Source organism: Mixophyes fleayi, chromosome 4 (assembly GCF_038048845.1).
Source record: "Mixophyes fleayi isolate aMixFle1 chromosome 4, aMixFle1.hap1, whole genome shotgun sequence".
Taxonomy (NCBI): Eukaryota; Metazoa; Chordata; class Amphibia; order Anura; family Limnodynastidae; genus Mixophyes; species Mixophyes fleayi.
Window position 1 is genome coordinate 114,635,164 of NC_134405.1, and position 14,444 is coordinate 114,649,607.

Consider the following 14,444-nt stretch of genomic DNA (forward strand, 5'->3'; position numbering starts at 1 on the left):
TTCAACACAGTTGATCACCCTCTCCTGTTGTACACCCATAGCACCTTTGGTCTTTATGACATTCTCCTCATGGTTCACCTCTTATCGCTCCAATTGGTCTATTTCCACATAGGACTCTTCCTCCCCATCCCTCCCATGTACCTCAGGGCTCCATCCTCGGCCCTCTGCTCTTTTCCCTGTACACCTCTTCCGTGAACGGATCAGTTCCTTCAGCCTCCAGTTCCACCTCTATGTCGATAAACCTACCTCTCCTCTCCAGACCTCTACACTTCCGTTCTCTATAAAGTGTCCTACTGTTTTTCTGCCAACTACTCCTGGATGTCTCATCGATTCCTTAAACTGAACATGGCCAAATCTGAACTTATTGTGTTCCTTCCCTCAAGAGGCTTCCCTCCTCCCACACTTACCATCACTTTTGGTAATACAAACATCTCCTCTCTTCCACACGTACGATGCCTGGGTGTCATCCTTGTCTCCTCCCTCTCCTTCGTCCCCTACATCCAATCCCTCACCCAATCCTGCCACTTTCACCTCCACAATATAGCTCAGATCAGACCCTTCCTCTCCATCGATGCCACCAAAAATCTCATGCACAGCATAATTTCGTACCTTGATTACTGCAACCCACTCCTTACTGGGCTGCTCTGCACCCGTCTCGCTCCTCTTCAAATCATACTCAATGCAGCTTCGAAACTAATCTTCCTCTCTCGCTACATCTGGCTCCACTCTCTAACATTGCACTGGCTCCCCTTCCATTACAGAATTCTCTTCAAACTCCTCACCCGCACAAAGCCCTCTCTAATTCCACTGCTCCTTACGTCTCTGACCTCATCTCCATTCATACTCCCTAGTCCCCTTCAGTCAGCTGAAGACCGCTGCCTGACCCTCCCATCAGGTTACCTAGTCTCAAACCCGCATTCAAGACTTCTCCCGTGCTGCCCCTCTTTTCTGGAATGATATCCCTCACTTGAATCTTCACTTGTCCAGAATTCTCATGCCAAAATGCAGAGAGGTCTGTTTGACCACCAACAGTGATCTTACCATTTTCTGCAAGGCCAGGATCTTGCCCGGAGATAAAGATACCCGCTGTTGTCGTGTGTCAAATAAAAGTCCCAAAATGATCATCCACATGGTTGGGGTCAACTTGGACTTTTTGAAGTTGAAAATCCAACTGTGGGATTCCAGAATCTGGATCACTACCGGGATATGACACAAAAGTACCTTCGGAGACTTTGCCTTCAAAAGATCATCCAGGCAAGGGATGATCATTATCCACTTGGACCTCAACAGTGCAGCCTTGACCACAATGATCTTGGTGAAGACCCGCGAGGCTGTGGCCAGACCAAAGGAAGTGCTATGACCAAACTGCAAACCTGAGGAGGGACTGATGACTCTCCCAGATGGGAACATGCAGATAAGTCAAAGCTACCATGAACTCTCCCTGTTCCATGCCTTGAATCACGGCCCGCAAAGGCTCCATCTTTAACCTGGGCACCCTGACCCGAGTGTACAAAGATTTCAGATTCAGAATGGATCTGAACAAGCTGTCTGCTTTTGGCAGCAGAAAAAGGTTGGAATAAAATCCCAACACTTTTGTGAATCCTGCACCAGAATAACCACTCCGGAAGAAATCAGAGATTGGATCGCCTCCCGCAGAACCAGTCCCTTCGTGGACATGTGGGAAGTCCTGTGGTAAACAACCGCCTGGGAGGATAACCGAGCAGATCGATTATGTACCCTGGGTACATAACTACCCGTACATCTTTGGTAGACTGAAACCACCAATCCCTGAATAAGAGAAGACGGGCCCCCACCACTGGCGACAGTCAAAATGCAGCAGACTTAGCTGCTAGACGCCAAGCAGACCAGGCCCCTAGGCCCACGCTTAAGTCCACTCCTGGGGGCGGACGACTGACTTCTGGAGGACTGGCCAGAGGAACAGTGACCTCAAGACTAACCTGAAGAAAGGACCGGAACATTGACATCCTTTATTTTGGAGCATTGACAGGAAGAAGAATGTTTTTTCCACCCTGTTGCTTGACTGATAATGGAGTCAAGCTGAGGGACAAACACTACACCCTCGTAAAAGGGAATTGTCTCAAGTCATTTTAGACTCAACATCAGCCTCCCAGGACTTAAGCCAGAGAGTCCGATGAGGCAAAGGATAGGGGCAGATATTCGTGCTCCTATCCTACGTCCAGGGCCGCCTCCCCTAAAAAATCCGTAGCAGTTCATAAGACGGCCTACCTGCCAACAAACCTTCAAATAGCTGTTCTGACCAGCGTTCTCCAGCTTTGTTGACACACACTGATGCCAAAGGGGGCCACAGAGAAGCACCTGCCACCATGAAAATAGACTTAAAAACGGCCTCAAACCTACGGTCTGTAACTTCCTTAGGAGTGGCTGTGTTGGGAAGAGGGATGGTAGTAACTTTGGCCAGCCCTGCAACTGGAGCATTCACATGTGGAGGCGCCTCACATTTTGCAAGAACCTCAGGAGGAAAGGGATAACACAACTTCAGCCAGAGAGACACCTGGAACTTACGATCTGGTGAAGACCAAGGCTCTGTCAACAAATCTTCCAATTGGGAAGAAATGGGAAAAGACAAAGATTGCTTTGTCCATCGCACAAAGAGAGAAGGCCCCACAGTGACAGGGTTTTCCGCCACAGGAATCTCAAGGACCTGACGCACTGCCCATATTAAATTTTACACACTGACCACCAGGATGAAGCTCCTCCATCACAGAAGGAATGTCCATGTCAGGATCCATCACTAATTCTCCCTCCACCTGGGAAGAACAGATAGAAACTAACATTTCCCAGCAGGGGTGACGCCACAAGATTGCGCTTGAGAAGGATTGTGTAGCAGATTGCAACACTAACTCTAAGGAGGAGGAGACAGAAACCAAACCCTGTACGGAGGATGCAAGGCTCCGTGTACCTAGGCCGGTTCTTCAGAATCCGCCACAACACGTCCAGCAGGACCCTGATTTAACATACCAGAATCTACCTCACTTGCCACAGAGGAAGGGGGATTTGAAGAAGGACTGCTCACAGACTAAGACCGCACCTATGGGGCGAGCTCAGCCACAATATTGGAACGAGATCGAGCACAGGCAGGCTCTGCCAAGTCAAAACCAGAACCTTCTGGAGCATACGGCATGCGATATTGAGACTGACAGGCTGTGCACAAGGCATCCGTGTCTGACTGCCCAAGCAGTAACTTATTACAGGCGATACAGGTGAACTGCAACATAGAAATTACCCCAGCCTTAACCGCATTGATTTTCCCCGACATGTTAAAAGATGGGACAAAACATACAGATGAAAGTCAAATCAAACAGTGAAAAACACAGTAAATAATTAAAGCATCAGACAGTCTAGTACAGAAAGTGAGCCTGCAAATACAGCCAAGTAGCCAACACAGTCTAAAAGACAAACTCTGGGGAAAAAAAACACCCCTAATCCGTTACCTTACAAGACAAGGGAAAAAGGGAAAAGCTGGAGCTGCAAAATAGCTGCCTATTCTGGTGTCTGCACACAAGGAATTGAGAGACCACCAAGGAGGAAGTGCATCAGAGAAAAAACACCTTCCTCAAGGGTCGGACACTGGATTGGCAGGCATCCAGCAGGACAACCCCTTCCACCAATCCAGTGCCTGGCAGGGCTCCCTATCTCAGTGCCCCTAGACTGTGCCCTGCTCCTAGGAGGGCACACTGAATGTTGGGAGAGGGGGTCTGGCAGCGGAGGCAGCTCCACGGTACCTCCAATTCCCCCCCCCCCCTCCAGACAGCATACAGCTGTCCATGTTGTACTCTGTCTCTGATGATTGACAGCAGCTGACTGTCACATATAACAGGAGGCAGAAGCCTCTGATGCAATAGTAAATAGAAGTAAACGTAATATGAATTAAACAGAATTGGGCTATTGCCCAGCCCAACACAGCCCGTTCGACAGGCACTTAAACTAAACTGAGGAAACAGTAAGTGGGGTATAGAGAGGGACGATCTAGGGCTTAGTTAACAGAAGTTCTTTAAGTGCCACTTTGCCCTGCCCTTATCTATACTCCAATGTCCCCCAAAGGAGGAGAGAGAAATATTCTGTGTACAACTCTGCGGAATTGGCGGCGCTATATCAATAAATGATGATTATAAGGTTCCCCATACTTTAATCAAGAACGTTTTCATGGAAACTTCAGAAAAAGAGGTTTACAGACACAATAAGGAGGTCGTCCACCCTCCCTTCTGTAAACACCAATTCCTGCTTCTGACAGGGGACTAATGCTAGAAAGGGAGGGGGGTGTTCAGTGCTGTTGAGTAATGGCACAAAATCAATCACATCTCATTCTGCAGATCTGTCAAAAGCAGGGCTTGCTGTTTAGAGGATGGAGGGTGCACAGCATTTAAGGGATTATTTAATCTACTCTGTAGCAAAACAATGTAACAATATAATTACGTGTATCTAAAAGTATTACTTTTCATTTAGTTTGCAATGCTACATAGTGTTTGAAAGTCCAATTGGTTCGTTATTTCATGCAAAAACAGGATATTTGTACATCAGCACTAAAAGCCTAATGTGTGCTAATAAAAAGCATTTTTATAGAGGAAAAACACACTGCGGAAAGTCTCATATGTTGCTGTGATACTTTTCCTTATCTGTAAATATACACAATATTGTCATGCCAGTGAATCAAGATTAATTTATGTCTTGTGTCATTCATTTGTTACCAGAGTTTAATCAATTGCCTTTCGCCTAAAATACTCGGGTGATACTGGAGATTGAAAATCCCATGTACTATAAGCAGCATACTTTTGTAAACTAGTCTAAGTAATAGTTTATTTGTATGCGTCCATCCCAAAGTTGATGCTCAATAGATGAAAAAAAATGTTCTAGCTACAAGTATAGTACTACAGGCAAAGATTCCACAATGACATACCTGTTGGAATATGGATTCCTTGGAAGTGTGAGATTGTTTCCCTTGGAGTATGAGATCATAAAAAAGCTGGAATTTGCAGGGGCATAATAATAATGACTATAAGCATTGCATCTCTATATGAAAAAGATGGCACCCTGATGTGAGACACTGCAACAGATTTAAAGTCATCATGCTGTAAGGTTCCTTCATGTACAGAGGACATCATGTATGAATTCCACATTTGCATTTGATACTAACAGACTGTTAATTGGAGACTGCAATTATCGTCAGCACTATAACAGATATCATAAGTTTATATTATTAAAGTAGAATTGTACACTTTACTAGGAAAATTAGACATCATGGTATATGCATGCCATGGGTGGGGGGGTTGATATGTACAATATAAAATTTGTTTTACTTATTAGTATTTACTAAGTATTGTGTAACAAAAAGTTCATATGTTTGTTTCTTCTAACATGCTAACTTCCTGTGGGTGGAAACTAAAAGTTGACAGTTATAATAATTCAATGAGACAGGTCTTTGTAATAGTGTTCCAGCATAAGGATTACGTATTAGAGTACTACCTCTGATACATTAACAGGCTACACACTATTTACATAGTAATCTCTTATTGGTTGTTGGAGTCCACACCCCAGTACCAGAATCACCCTAGCAAGGAGTAGGTGCTATACACCACCCGGGAACCATACTTATACATTCTATGTTTTATTACATCAGACATATCAAGAAAATAATCTTTTATTAATTTTAAAGCAGAAAAAAATACTCAAAGACAATATTAGAATAAATCTATTTACTGCTTCAGGATAAATACTGTGTAAGCATTTCAGACTAAAAATGATGAAAGAAAAAATATTCCAACATTTCAAATGATACATTTGCTTCTCTACTGCAATGCATTTGTACAAAATATCCGACGGTCATTATACAATCATTTTTCATATAAATTATCAGTTATTTACATTTAATACTTTAAGGAATAAAGATGCAGCCATAAAGACCAAAACACAAAGAATGGGAAACTACAAAACTCTATCAAAACAAAATCTATTTTCTTCAATTTACATAATGACGTAAGGTGCTTGACCCCTCCTCTAGCGTGTGGCCTGCTATTGCTGTGAATATGTTGCAGGCCCCTAGAACAGTGGTGGAGTAAAAGCAGCAATACAATATATACAGTCACTCAATGATAAGCAGCTGAGGTCATATCACTGGTCAATAGAGCTTGGAAAGCTATACCGGTGAATACAGTTGGGCTTAACAAGATAACTAGCCAACACTTTCACCATCTTAGTACAAGGTATGGGATCTCAGGTGGTGGTGGGGAAGTAGTAAATAATAACCACTGTTCTGTGATGATCACAGAGTGCTCCCTCCAGTCACTATGAGGAGCACTGCTAAACAACAATTAGGGGAACGTAAATGGCAATTTTTAAATGTAGTTCACTATATTTTATAGCAATAGTTTTGACAAATTATGGAAAGAACACACTTACTAAGAAAACCCCAAGTCCCACGCTTTCCAGGTAACAGATCCCATATCTGTAGTTTGGTTCATGCAGTAAAGTCCCTATGTTCTGAATTGTTTGTAATCACTAAATTCCAGTGAAAGGCATTTACTGCGTCTAATTTACAGTTGCATATCTTTTATTGCATAGAAATATATTAGCCCCAATTCAAGTCTGCAAGTATACATCACAATAAACAATCAAATGCAAAGTTTGTCAGAGTGTCTGTAAGGTATCAAGAAGTAAAGTGTCAGAGGCTTCAAAAAGCGATGACTACATAGAGCGGTAGTAGCCATTTTGTGGACCAATAGTCAGCCTACAAATTCTGTAGGTATTAGTGTTAGTGACAACTGAGCCTACAGAATTGATGGGCTGCATTCCCATAGCTGTAGATTCTGACGTGTGCAAGCAATGGATACACTTTAAAGAACAAGTATTTGCATGAAGGTTATAAGATGCTTTTGAAGAATTGAAATTGGAAATTGTTCTTAGATTATCAAAGTAAAAACAACTTTTACATTTTCACATAGGAAAATAATTTACGTGTAGAAAAATACACACATTGAGTTACAAAGAAAGAACAAACTACAAGTATCATCACATTATTACACCATATGATTTTGGTTATTTTGTATTGTAACACATTATTTGGTAACTAGGCTAGTGAAGGATTTAATATATATATGTATATAAAAACTATAAACGAAAGTAACCGTAAACGTATAAAACTTTGTAAACATGTCTGTACTGTGTAACTGTGCAAGGTTGCAAGAATTAATGTGTGCACACTCTGGGGTAATGGAAGGGTCATTAAGAATGAAAGATTTCATTTACATATTTATGTCCAAAAACAGAGTGAAACAGAACACATTATTAACAAAAAGTAACAGAGCCTTATAATTATCTAATTAACATGAGAAAATGACCAAAGTTAAAACAAAAACACACAATTTACACACAAGCGAAAGTAAACAGGAATATTAATGGTTGCTGGGGTAGCATTGCTCATAAAATAAAGATGAATGAAATCATTTGTATTGCCAGGGGATAGGTTTCAAAGTATCTTGTAATTAGGAACATTACACAGCCTGAAGTAGCTACAGTGAGTGCATTTATGTTCAAATGTTAAGATCACAAATTTTACCTGTAAATGCATGTCAAAAGGCTTTTGTCACAAACAGAATGTTACATTAACAAAGTCACTATTATAACGTAGAAACTACGTCAGGGAGTTGGCATTTACTGCATATAGCATCCCATTGCTTCAATGAGACCATGACACAAGCAAGTGCCGAGACAGGATTCCCACCGTAGACAGACTGCTTCACTCTTAAATGGGGCTTGTCAGTGGAGAACAGCAATTTTCTGCTCAGTATATGACATACTCTAGAAATAACTTCACTGAAACAATGAAAAGTTTCAAGGAGAAAGGTTTAAGCTACTAGCCGGAGACAACATGCTAACAAGTCCTTCCTATCCAAGGGAAGAAACCTGGATAATGCCAATCACATGGCAACACTTTGGGTACATGCTTTACCCATTGGGTATTCAGAGTAGGGCCCACAGCTTTGACAGAAGTCCCTCTAGAAGACCTCTACCAAACCATTTTTACTGTTTCAATGAGGCAGGCCACTAACATAATAATACAAAACCACCACAAAATATACAGGCTATAAAAAGTGGCCGCATCTCAACATGAGGTCTACTTTATTCAGCAGAAAGAGAACAAATATACACTTCATAATGTGACTTATCTTTGTTTTAAAACCTTTCATAAATGATCAATAGAACCTGAACATGAAGTTGGCTATATTAGCAAATTTAGGGGTTAGGACAGTGGATCCCAAACTTTTTCACTTCGAGGCACCCCTAGGGTTTCAATAATTTTTTCAAGGCACCCCTAAGCCAAAATAATTACAAAGTAGTCCCCCGCCTTGCTTACCACTGGCCCTGGCTACGGCACCCCTTTGGGATCGCCGTGCACCCCAGGAAGCAGTGGCACACAGTTTGGGAACCACTGGATTAGGAGATTTTTTTTATGTGAAATGGACAGACTAATTCTTTAAATAATCACATGATTTATGCTCTTTTCACAGTTTAAACTTCAGTAGTTTTAATGACCAAGTTAGTTGCATGTCTAGATTAAGAGGTAATCATTACACTAAAGTGAAGTTGCTACTTTAGGTGATATTTTGGAGAAACTTGATATCTGTGTGCATGGCGTACATGCAAACATTGTTTGAGTAATTGCAGAGACACCTCTTTCTGGTCATCTCCTTCTAAAGATAGGAGAAATTCCGAATAAAGTTGCAAAACACTGGAGAAGTTCCCTGGGAAGAAGACTTTTCAGATTGTAAACTTAACACTTTATGCACTCATCTTCAGTCCACCCCATCAAAGCCTTGAGCATTTTCTATTGCTATGTGTAGCTTGTCCCATAGGTCCTCAAACGACTCATAAGGTGGTAAGTCCAGGCGGTTAAAACTAAAGAAACAAAGAGGGGAAAACATATCCGGTTACAATTTTTAACCCCACTAAATCACTACCACTGAGTATTATGTTATACATAGCTTGCATAAGAAGGAAAAAAATAATAATTAGGTACACACACACACACATATATATATATATATATACACACACACACACACACACAAGTTAACCCGTGCATGATACTCATGCATTCTAGTCAAATCAAGCTACTTAAGGTGTTAAAAAGGTGTGTTCATGAGGTAAAATTACCTCACGAAAATGAGTTTGACCCCTCAACTCGTCAATAATGTCAGTATACCAGATTTCAGGGTTTTTTTTCACACACACTAAGAATTTAGTAGGTCAGGTAACCCGTGCATGATACTCGTGCATTCTAGTCAAATCAAGCTACTTAAGGTGTTAAAAACTCCCCACTGTCACCCCCGGCAACCACCAACCACTCCCAACTGTCACTTCTCCTTCAAGAAATATATAGGTCAGTGTATAACTCTGCCCAGCAGGTGGCGCTGCAGCTTGGTTTTATTTTTTCCACACACAGACAGACTAACACACGCCACTAAGCATTTATATTATAGATATAATACCATGTGTGAGCTCTGGGAAGTTTTTCTGGGGAACCCCATTTTTCAACTGTAAACAACTGTGGTCCATTTGAGCCTGAAATCAAACACATATTGGTCAGGATTTAGCATTGAGAAGAGCACATTACTTTTCAATTCAAATGATGTGCTGTAAACATCGATATAAATGAATGAAAAATACATTGTATCCTACAGTAAATAGTAAAAATGTCCCAGCTATTGTCTGATGAAATATTTTTCTAGAAATATATCTTGTGCAAGCTATTTTAGTGGTGTTATTGCAAGGGTGGTAGTCAGGGGCAGGGGGGCATGTGCCCCCCTAAACCGCTTCCATAGTGGGCTACCTTGGGCTGCGTCACTGGGCAACCCGCATTTTTTTTTTTACTTTAAACTGTTCCTAATAGGCTTCTGAGTCAAGTCTTGCCCCCTGGGCTAAAGTTTGCCAGCCAGACCCAGGTGGTAATAAAAGCTGTGTATAGTGCCAGTTGTATGGGAAGCAAGAGTGTTGTGTGACGGGTAATTTTGTGGTAGTATAGCGCAGATGGCAGTGATGTTAGGGTAGCAGCAAAGTGTGAGCGCAAGTGTAGTGAAAGGGTGTTTGTATAGCGTGGACACCAATGTACTGAAAAGTGTTAGGTGCTACCCATCCCCCATCCCATATGGAGACTTACCCTTTCATGCCACACTCCCATAAAAATCAACCCATCTGTTATGATCTAATTGTATGTACCTGGCTAAATACCTACCATAAAGCTCAGCAAATCCATTCATAGGTACTCGGGAGGTACCAGTGACAAACTGCAGCAAGCGAATCCTCTTCTCAGCATCCATCATTAATACAGCCTACATATAAAACAATATAAGGTTGGTTCATTTCAAATAAAATACATCTAATTAGGGAAGAATATAAATTAATGTTTTGTTTGTATCAACAAAAATACTTTACATTCAAATAAGCTGTGGAAATTTGCCATAAGGTGCAGCAATAAGAATAATAATTACTGGGTTAGAGTCTTTTGTAACATATTCTAAACCCAGGTCAGTGCTTTAAGATAAAAGAATGTTGTCACTTGTCTGTAATATTAATAAACTTCAAATAGATCAAACAGATGAACCCATGGAATGATGAGTAACCATGTGAGACTGGGAAAATATTACTGGACTCGAGCCAAGTGATTAACAACGTTATATTTCTAGCACAGATTTTATAATGCGCTTTGATGATATTTGGAAATTTAACACCAATCTCTTCATAAAGGGTTTCATCTTCTTGTTTTTAAAGTGATTTTCTGCCTCCATTATTCATAGGATCATATGCAGTATCTGCTTTCTGTACTGTTTATTTCCAGTAAAGGGAAACCAGCAGGACACATTTACTGTCCTGTATTGAACATGAGACCAGTACGTTTTTATGCTGATTATTTATGATAATACAAATATTTTGGTTTCCATCCCAGACATCTGTATAGAATCAGGCATCTCTGCACAACTATGTGTTTGGCTAAAAGTAGTCATAATGTTTAATAAAAGACTTTCATCTATGTGGACCTGCTAAGATCAAAGTCGAGGCTCCCTGTACATGGTAAAGGGGGTATTCCTGTTTCCGTGTATCATGGCACTAGAGTCATGAGTTCGATTCCTGACCCTGGCCCTATCTGTGTGGAGTTTGTATGTTCTCCCTGTGTTTGCGTGGGTTTCCTCCCACACTCCAAAAACATACTAGCAGGTTAACTGTCTGCTATCAAATTGGTGTGTGTGTGAACTTAGACAGTAAGCTCCAATAGGACAGGGATTGATGTGAGTGAGGTCCCTATACAGCGTAATTAGTGGCGCTATATAAATAGATGATGATGATCCCTCCAGGATATTTTATTAACTATTTTTGTCTAATTCTTTTAGGATCTATTCTCTAAAGGAGAAATAGAAAATCACAAAGCTTGTGTTTCTTTGGCTTGACACAGAGATCAAATTACTTGGGTCACATCAATTCCCCCTCTGCATTGAGTCAATTTATTATATAGCACAGAGATAGCACAGATGTGAAGCAATATACTGTTTTGCATTACAAAAAAATTGTTAGCATACAGTATAAAAAGGCATAGATGCAAGAAATAAAAAGCAAGTTTTTCTTGCTGATAAATTGGATTTGTTAATATGAACTAAAATTCAATAGTAAATTTAAAAAATGTACATGTATCATGAAAAAATGGAAGTGTGTTTTATTTTATTTTTTTAGCATAAATCAACGTGGTAACTACCAATTTCCTTTGTTTGTTTCTTTAGTTTTGATGGGGTGGACTGAAGATGAGTACATAAAGTGTTTAGTTTAATTAGATTTAGTGTCAAGTTACTATCATGGCAACCACAATCACACGATGTAGTGAGCAAAAAGGCTTGCTTTGGAAGGTCCCTCTGAGCTCTGTCTGTGCTATAAAATCCTCCCCCTCCTTCACATTATACTCACACACAGAACCATGAGTCTGTGTGTGTGTTACTGGCAGCCATACTTGTCGCCTGCTTAGAGACATTTTGAAAAGGATATAACTATTTGTAGGACAGCTAAGAGAAATGTATGCTTAAAAAGATTTTTCACATGCTATTTAAAGATAAAGAAACTTCTATGTGGGAATGCGGCTTTAATGGCTTCTTTTCTTGCCATTGCACCCTTATTGCCAATGGTCCCCTACCAGAGAAGATGGAGGCAGGTTCAGCTATTACTTCTGTAATAAGCTTTTCACTTCTCATTAAACAGGCAAGGGCCATATTTCTGTATTTAAATAACCCAAAAGCTCAATACTTTTCTAACCACATTGTACAGACAACTGAACAGTCCTCAGCTGCTGACTTAAAGGTAAAAAATAAATGCTGTAATTAAGTGACTGTAACTAGCCTGTTTTGTTTCACCTAAACATTAAACAGATTTCTAAACAGACAGCTCATAACAAATGTTTACATTCACTGTGTTATACAGTTTCTTTTATATTTACCTTTTTACAAGCCAGCAAGTTAGCTAGCTTCTGAGCAGCTATGACTTCACGAGTAGTAATGAGAGGGATATAATGCCATGCAGTGGCAGGAACAAGCTATGTGAGCTCCTAAGGAACACCCTGTGACATCACCAAGCTAGCTGCTTTCAGTACATTGGCTCTGAATGATCACATGATCGATTTCGACAGACCAATATAGTGGCTAGCACTGTATTGAAATGAAAATTCTATTTTCTAAAAAAGAAAGCAATGATAAGACTTAAACCTACATAACTTATGAAGATGAAAAGACACCTACCTTCCAAAACCATTGTATAACTTGGTGGCCAGCAGAGTAACCATTTTTATACTTTGAATGTTCTCTCCAGTTGTTGACATCCACATCTCCCAAACCGCACATGAGGAGCTTGAAAACAAGGAGCAGGATGTTTAAGACAAACCCTTCACATAGGAACAGGATCTCACTTTTAAGTGTTAGATAAATACTGTACCTCCAACTCATTTTCATCAAATATTTTAATCAGATCCTGAGGAATCAGTTCAAAAAAGCCCTTTGGGGAATCAAAAAAGATGACATGTCATATTTTGATATATTAAAAGCATGGAACATTGTGAAAAGAAAAAAATTGCAAGCACATACTAATAAACTTAACTGAATATATTTCATGTTTCGCGTGGCTCTATAGTAAAAGTTTCAGTATGCCCTGCTAACATGTGGCTGCTCAGCCTGGGAATCGAGATCATTTCTCAACTTGGCCACAAGGTGGTGAAAACCACCCATTTGGAATTTAGGTCTTGTCATTTCTAAACAAGGTGGCTTCTTAGTTATACTTAATAACAAGATCTACTCCGTGGTTTACATTAGAATAAAAAGTCATAATAAGTGATAATTGCACAAAATGTCCCATATGGGAAGTCAGCTGTTACCTTCCAATTGCAGATGCAAACATGCATATAATAAATTTATTATTGGGCATTGTGTGCATTCTGGACACAGATGTGGCGGAGATATACTAGGCCAACTTAAGCCTGGGTTGAACCAATTAGCAGGGCGGTATGCAGTAATTAGTAAATCTAAAGAGAAACATTCTGTCAACAAAGGAAAGATAAGGAAAAAAATCCACTTTACTATAAAATTTCATTTAAATTTAGTTGCTGGTAAAAGATGTCATCTTAACCAAATTTGTTTTTTATTTTTTCCAATTTATGTTTTTAAATGAAGGGCATTTTATCTTTATTGATAGCTGTGCCCTGAACAAGAGCCTTGATCATCAAGTGACTTTCACCTGGACATATCACTAATTTACAGTGGCACAGGCTGCCCAAGCTATAGAATACACCATCAAGCTAATTCAGTGGCATAGCCAGTGACCCCTGGTAGAAAATATAAGCCAAGGCTCTACTCACCTATCCACACCTAACACTGAGCAACCACTGTCCAGGTACATATACTATAGCCACAACTGTATCAGCAAATAATATACACACTATATAATACAGCACTATTTTTCTATATATAAATGGAATTGTCCAGTGTATGATACAGCTCCCATTGTCCAGCATATAAAAGTAATATAGCTCTGTGTTCCCTCCCTGCAATTGCTACTCCACTGAGCGTTTACCTCTCTCATTGTTTGTATCATAGTGAAAAGTTATAGATGTTGGTGCCCTTTTAAAGGAAAGAAAAAAACCAAACACAAAACAAAACTTCTATAATGATATTAAGCAGCTATTTAATAACAATACCTCTTTAAAGGCAGCCATCTGTGTCTGCACCCTGTTCACGAATCTCCACTGTATGACAAGACTGAAGGAGAAGAAAAATGGATAAAACAAACAAACATGTTATTCATTACTGTAGAAGCTGACAGCATACAGTGAATCCCATTTGCAAGAGCTTAAAGTTGGATTGCCAAGTTAAACTTACCATTCGATA

The 14,444-nt window shown here is 40.1% G+C and overlaps 1 protein-coding gene across 3 annotated transcripts in view; it reads right to left on the reverse strand.

Annotated features, from left to right (window-relative positions):
- Nucleotides 1–5,717: 5,717 nt before the first annotated feature.
- The window catches only part of NEDD4 (NEDD4 E3 ubiquitin protein ligase), a 108,168-nt gene continuing 99,441 nt past the window's right edge, over nucleotides 5,718–14,444 (reverse strand). For all 3 annotated transcript variants that reach the window (XM_075208039.1, XM_075208038.1, XM_075208037.1), the window contains 6 exons: nucleotides 14,255–14,315; nucleotides 13,000–13,059; nucleotides 12,807–12,914; nucleotides 10,268–10,364; nucleotides 9,525–9,597; nucleotides 5,718–8,931 (listed from right to left, as the gene is read on the reverse strand). In XM_075208039.1, the coding sequence (XP_075064140.1) occupies nucleotides 8,829–8,931; nucleotides 9,525–9,597; nucleotides 10,268–10,364; nucleotides 12,807–12,914; nucleotides 13,000–13,059; nucleotides 14,255–14,315 (502 nt within the window). In that variant the 3' untranslated portion in view covers nucleotides 5,718–8,828. The remainder of the gene's footprint in view (nucleotides 8,932–9,524; nucleotides 9,598–10,267; nucleotides 10,365–12,806; nucleotides 12,915–12,999; nucleotides 13,060–14,254; nucleotides 14,316–14,444) is intronic.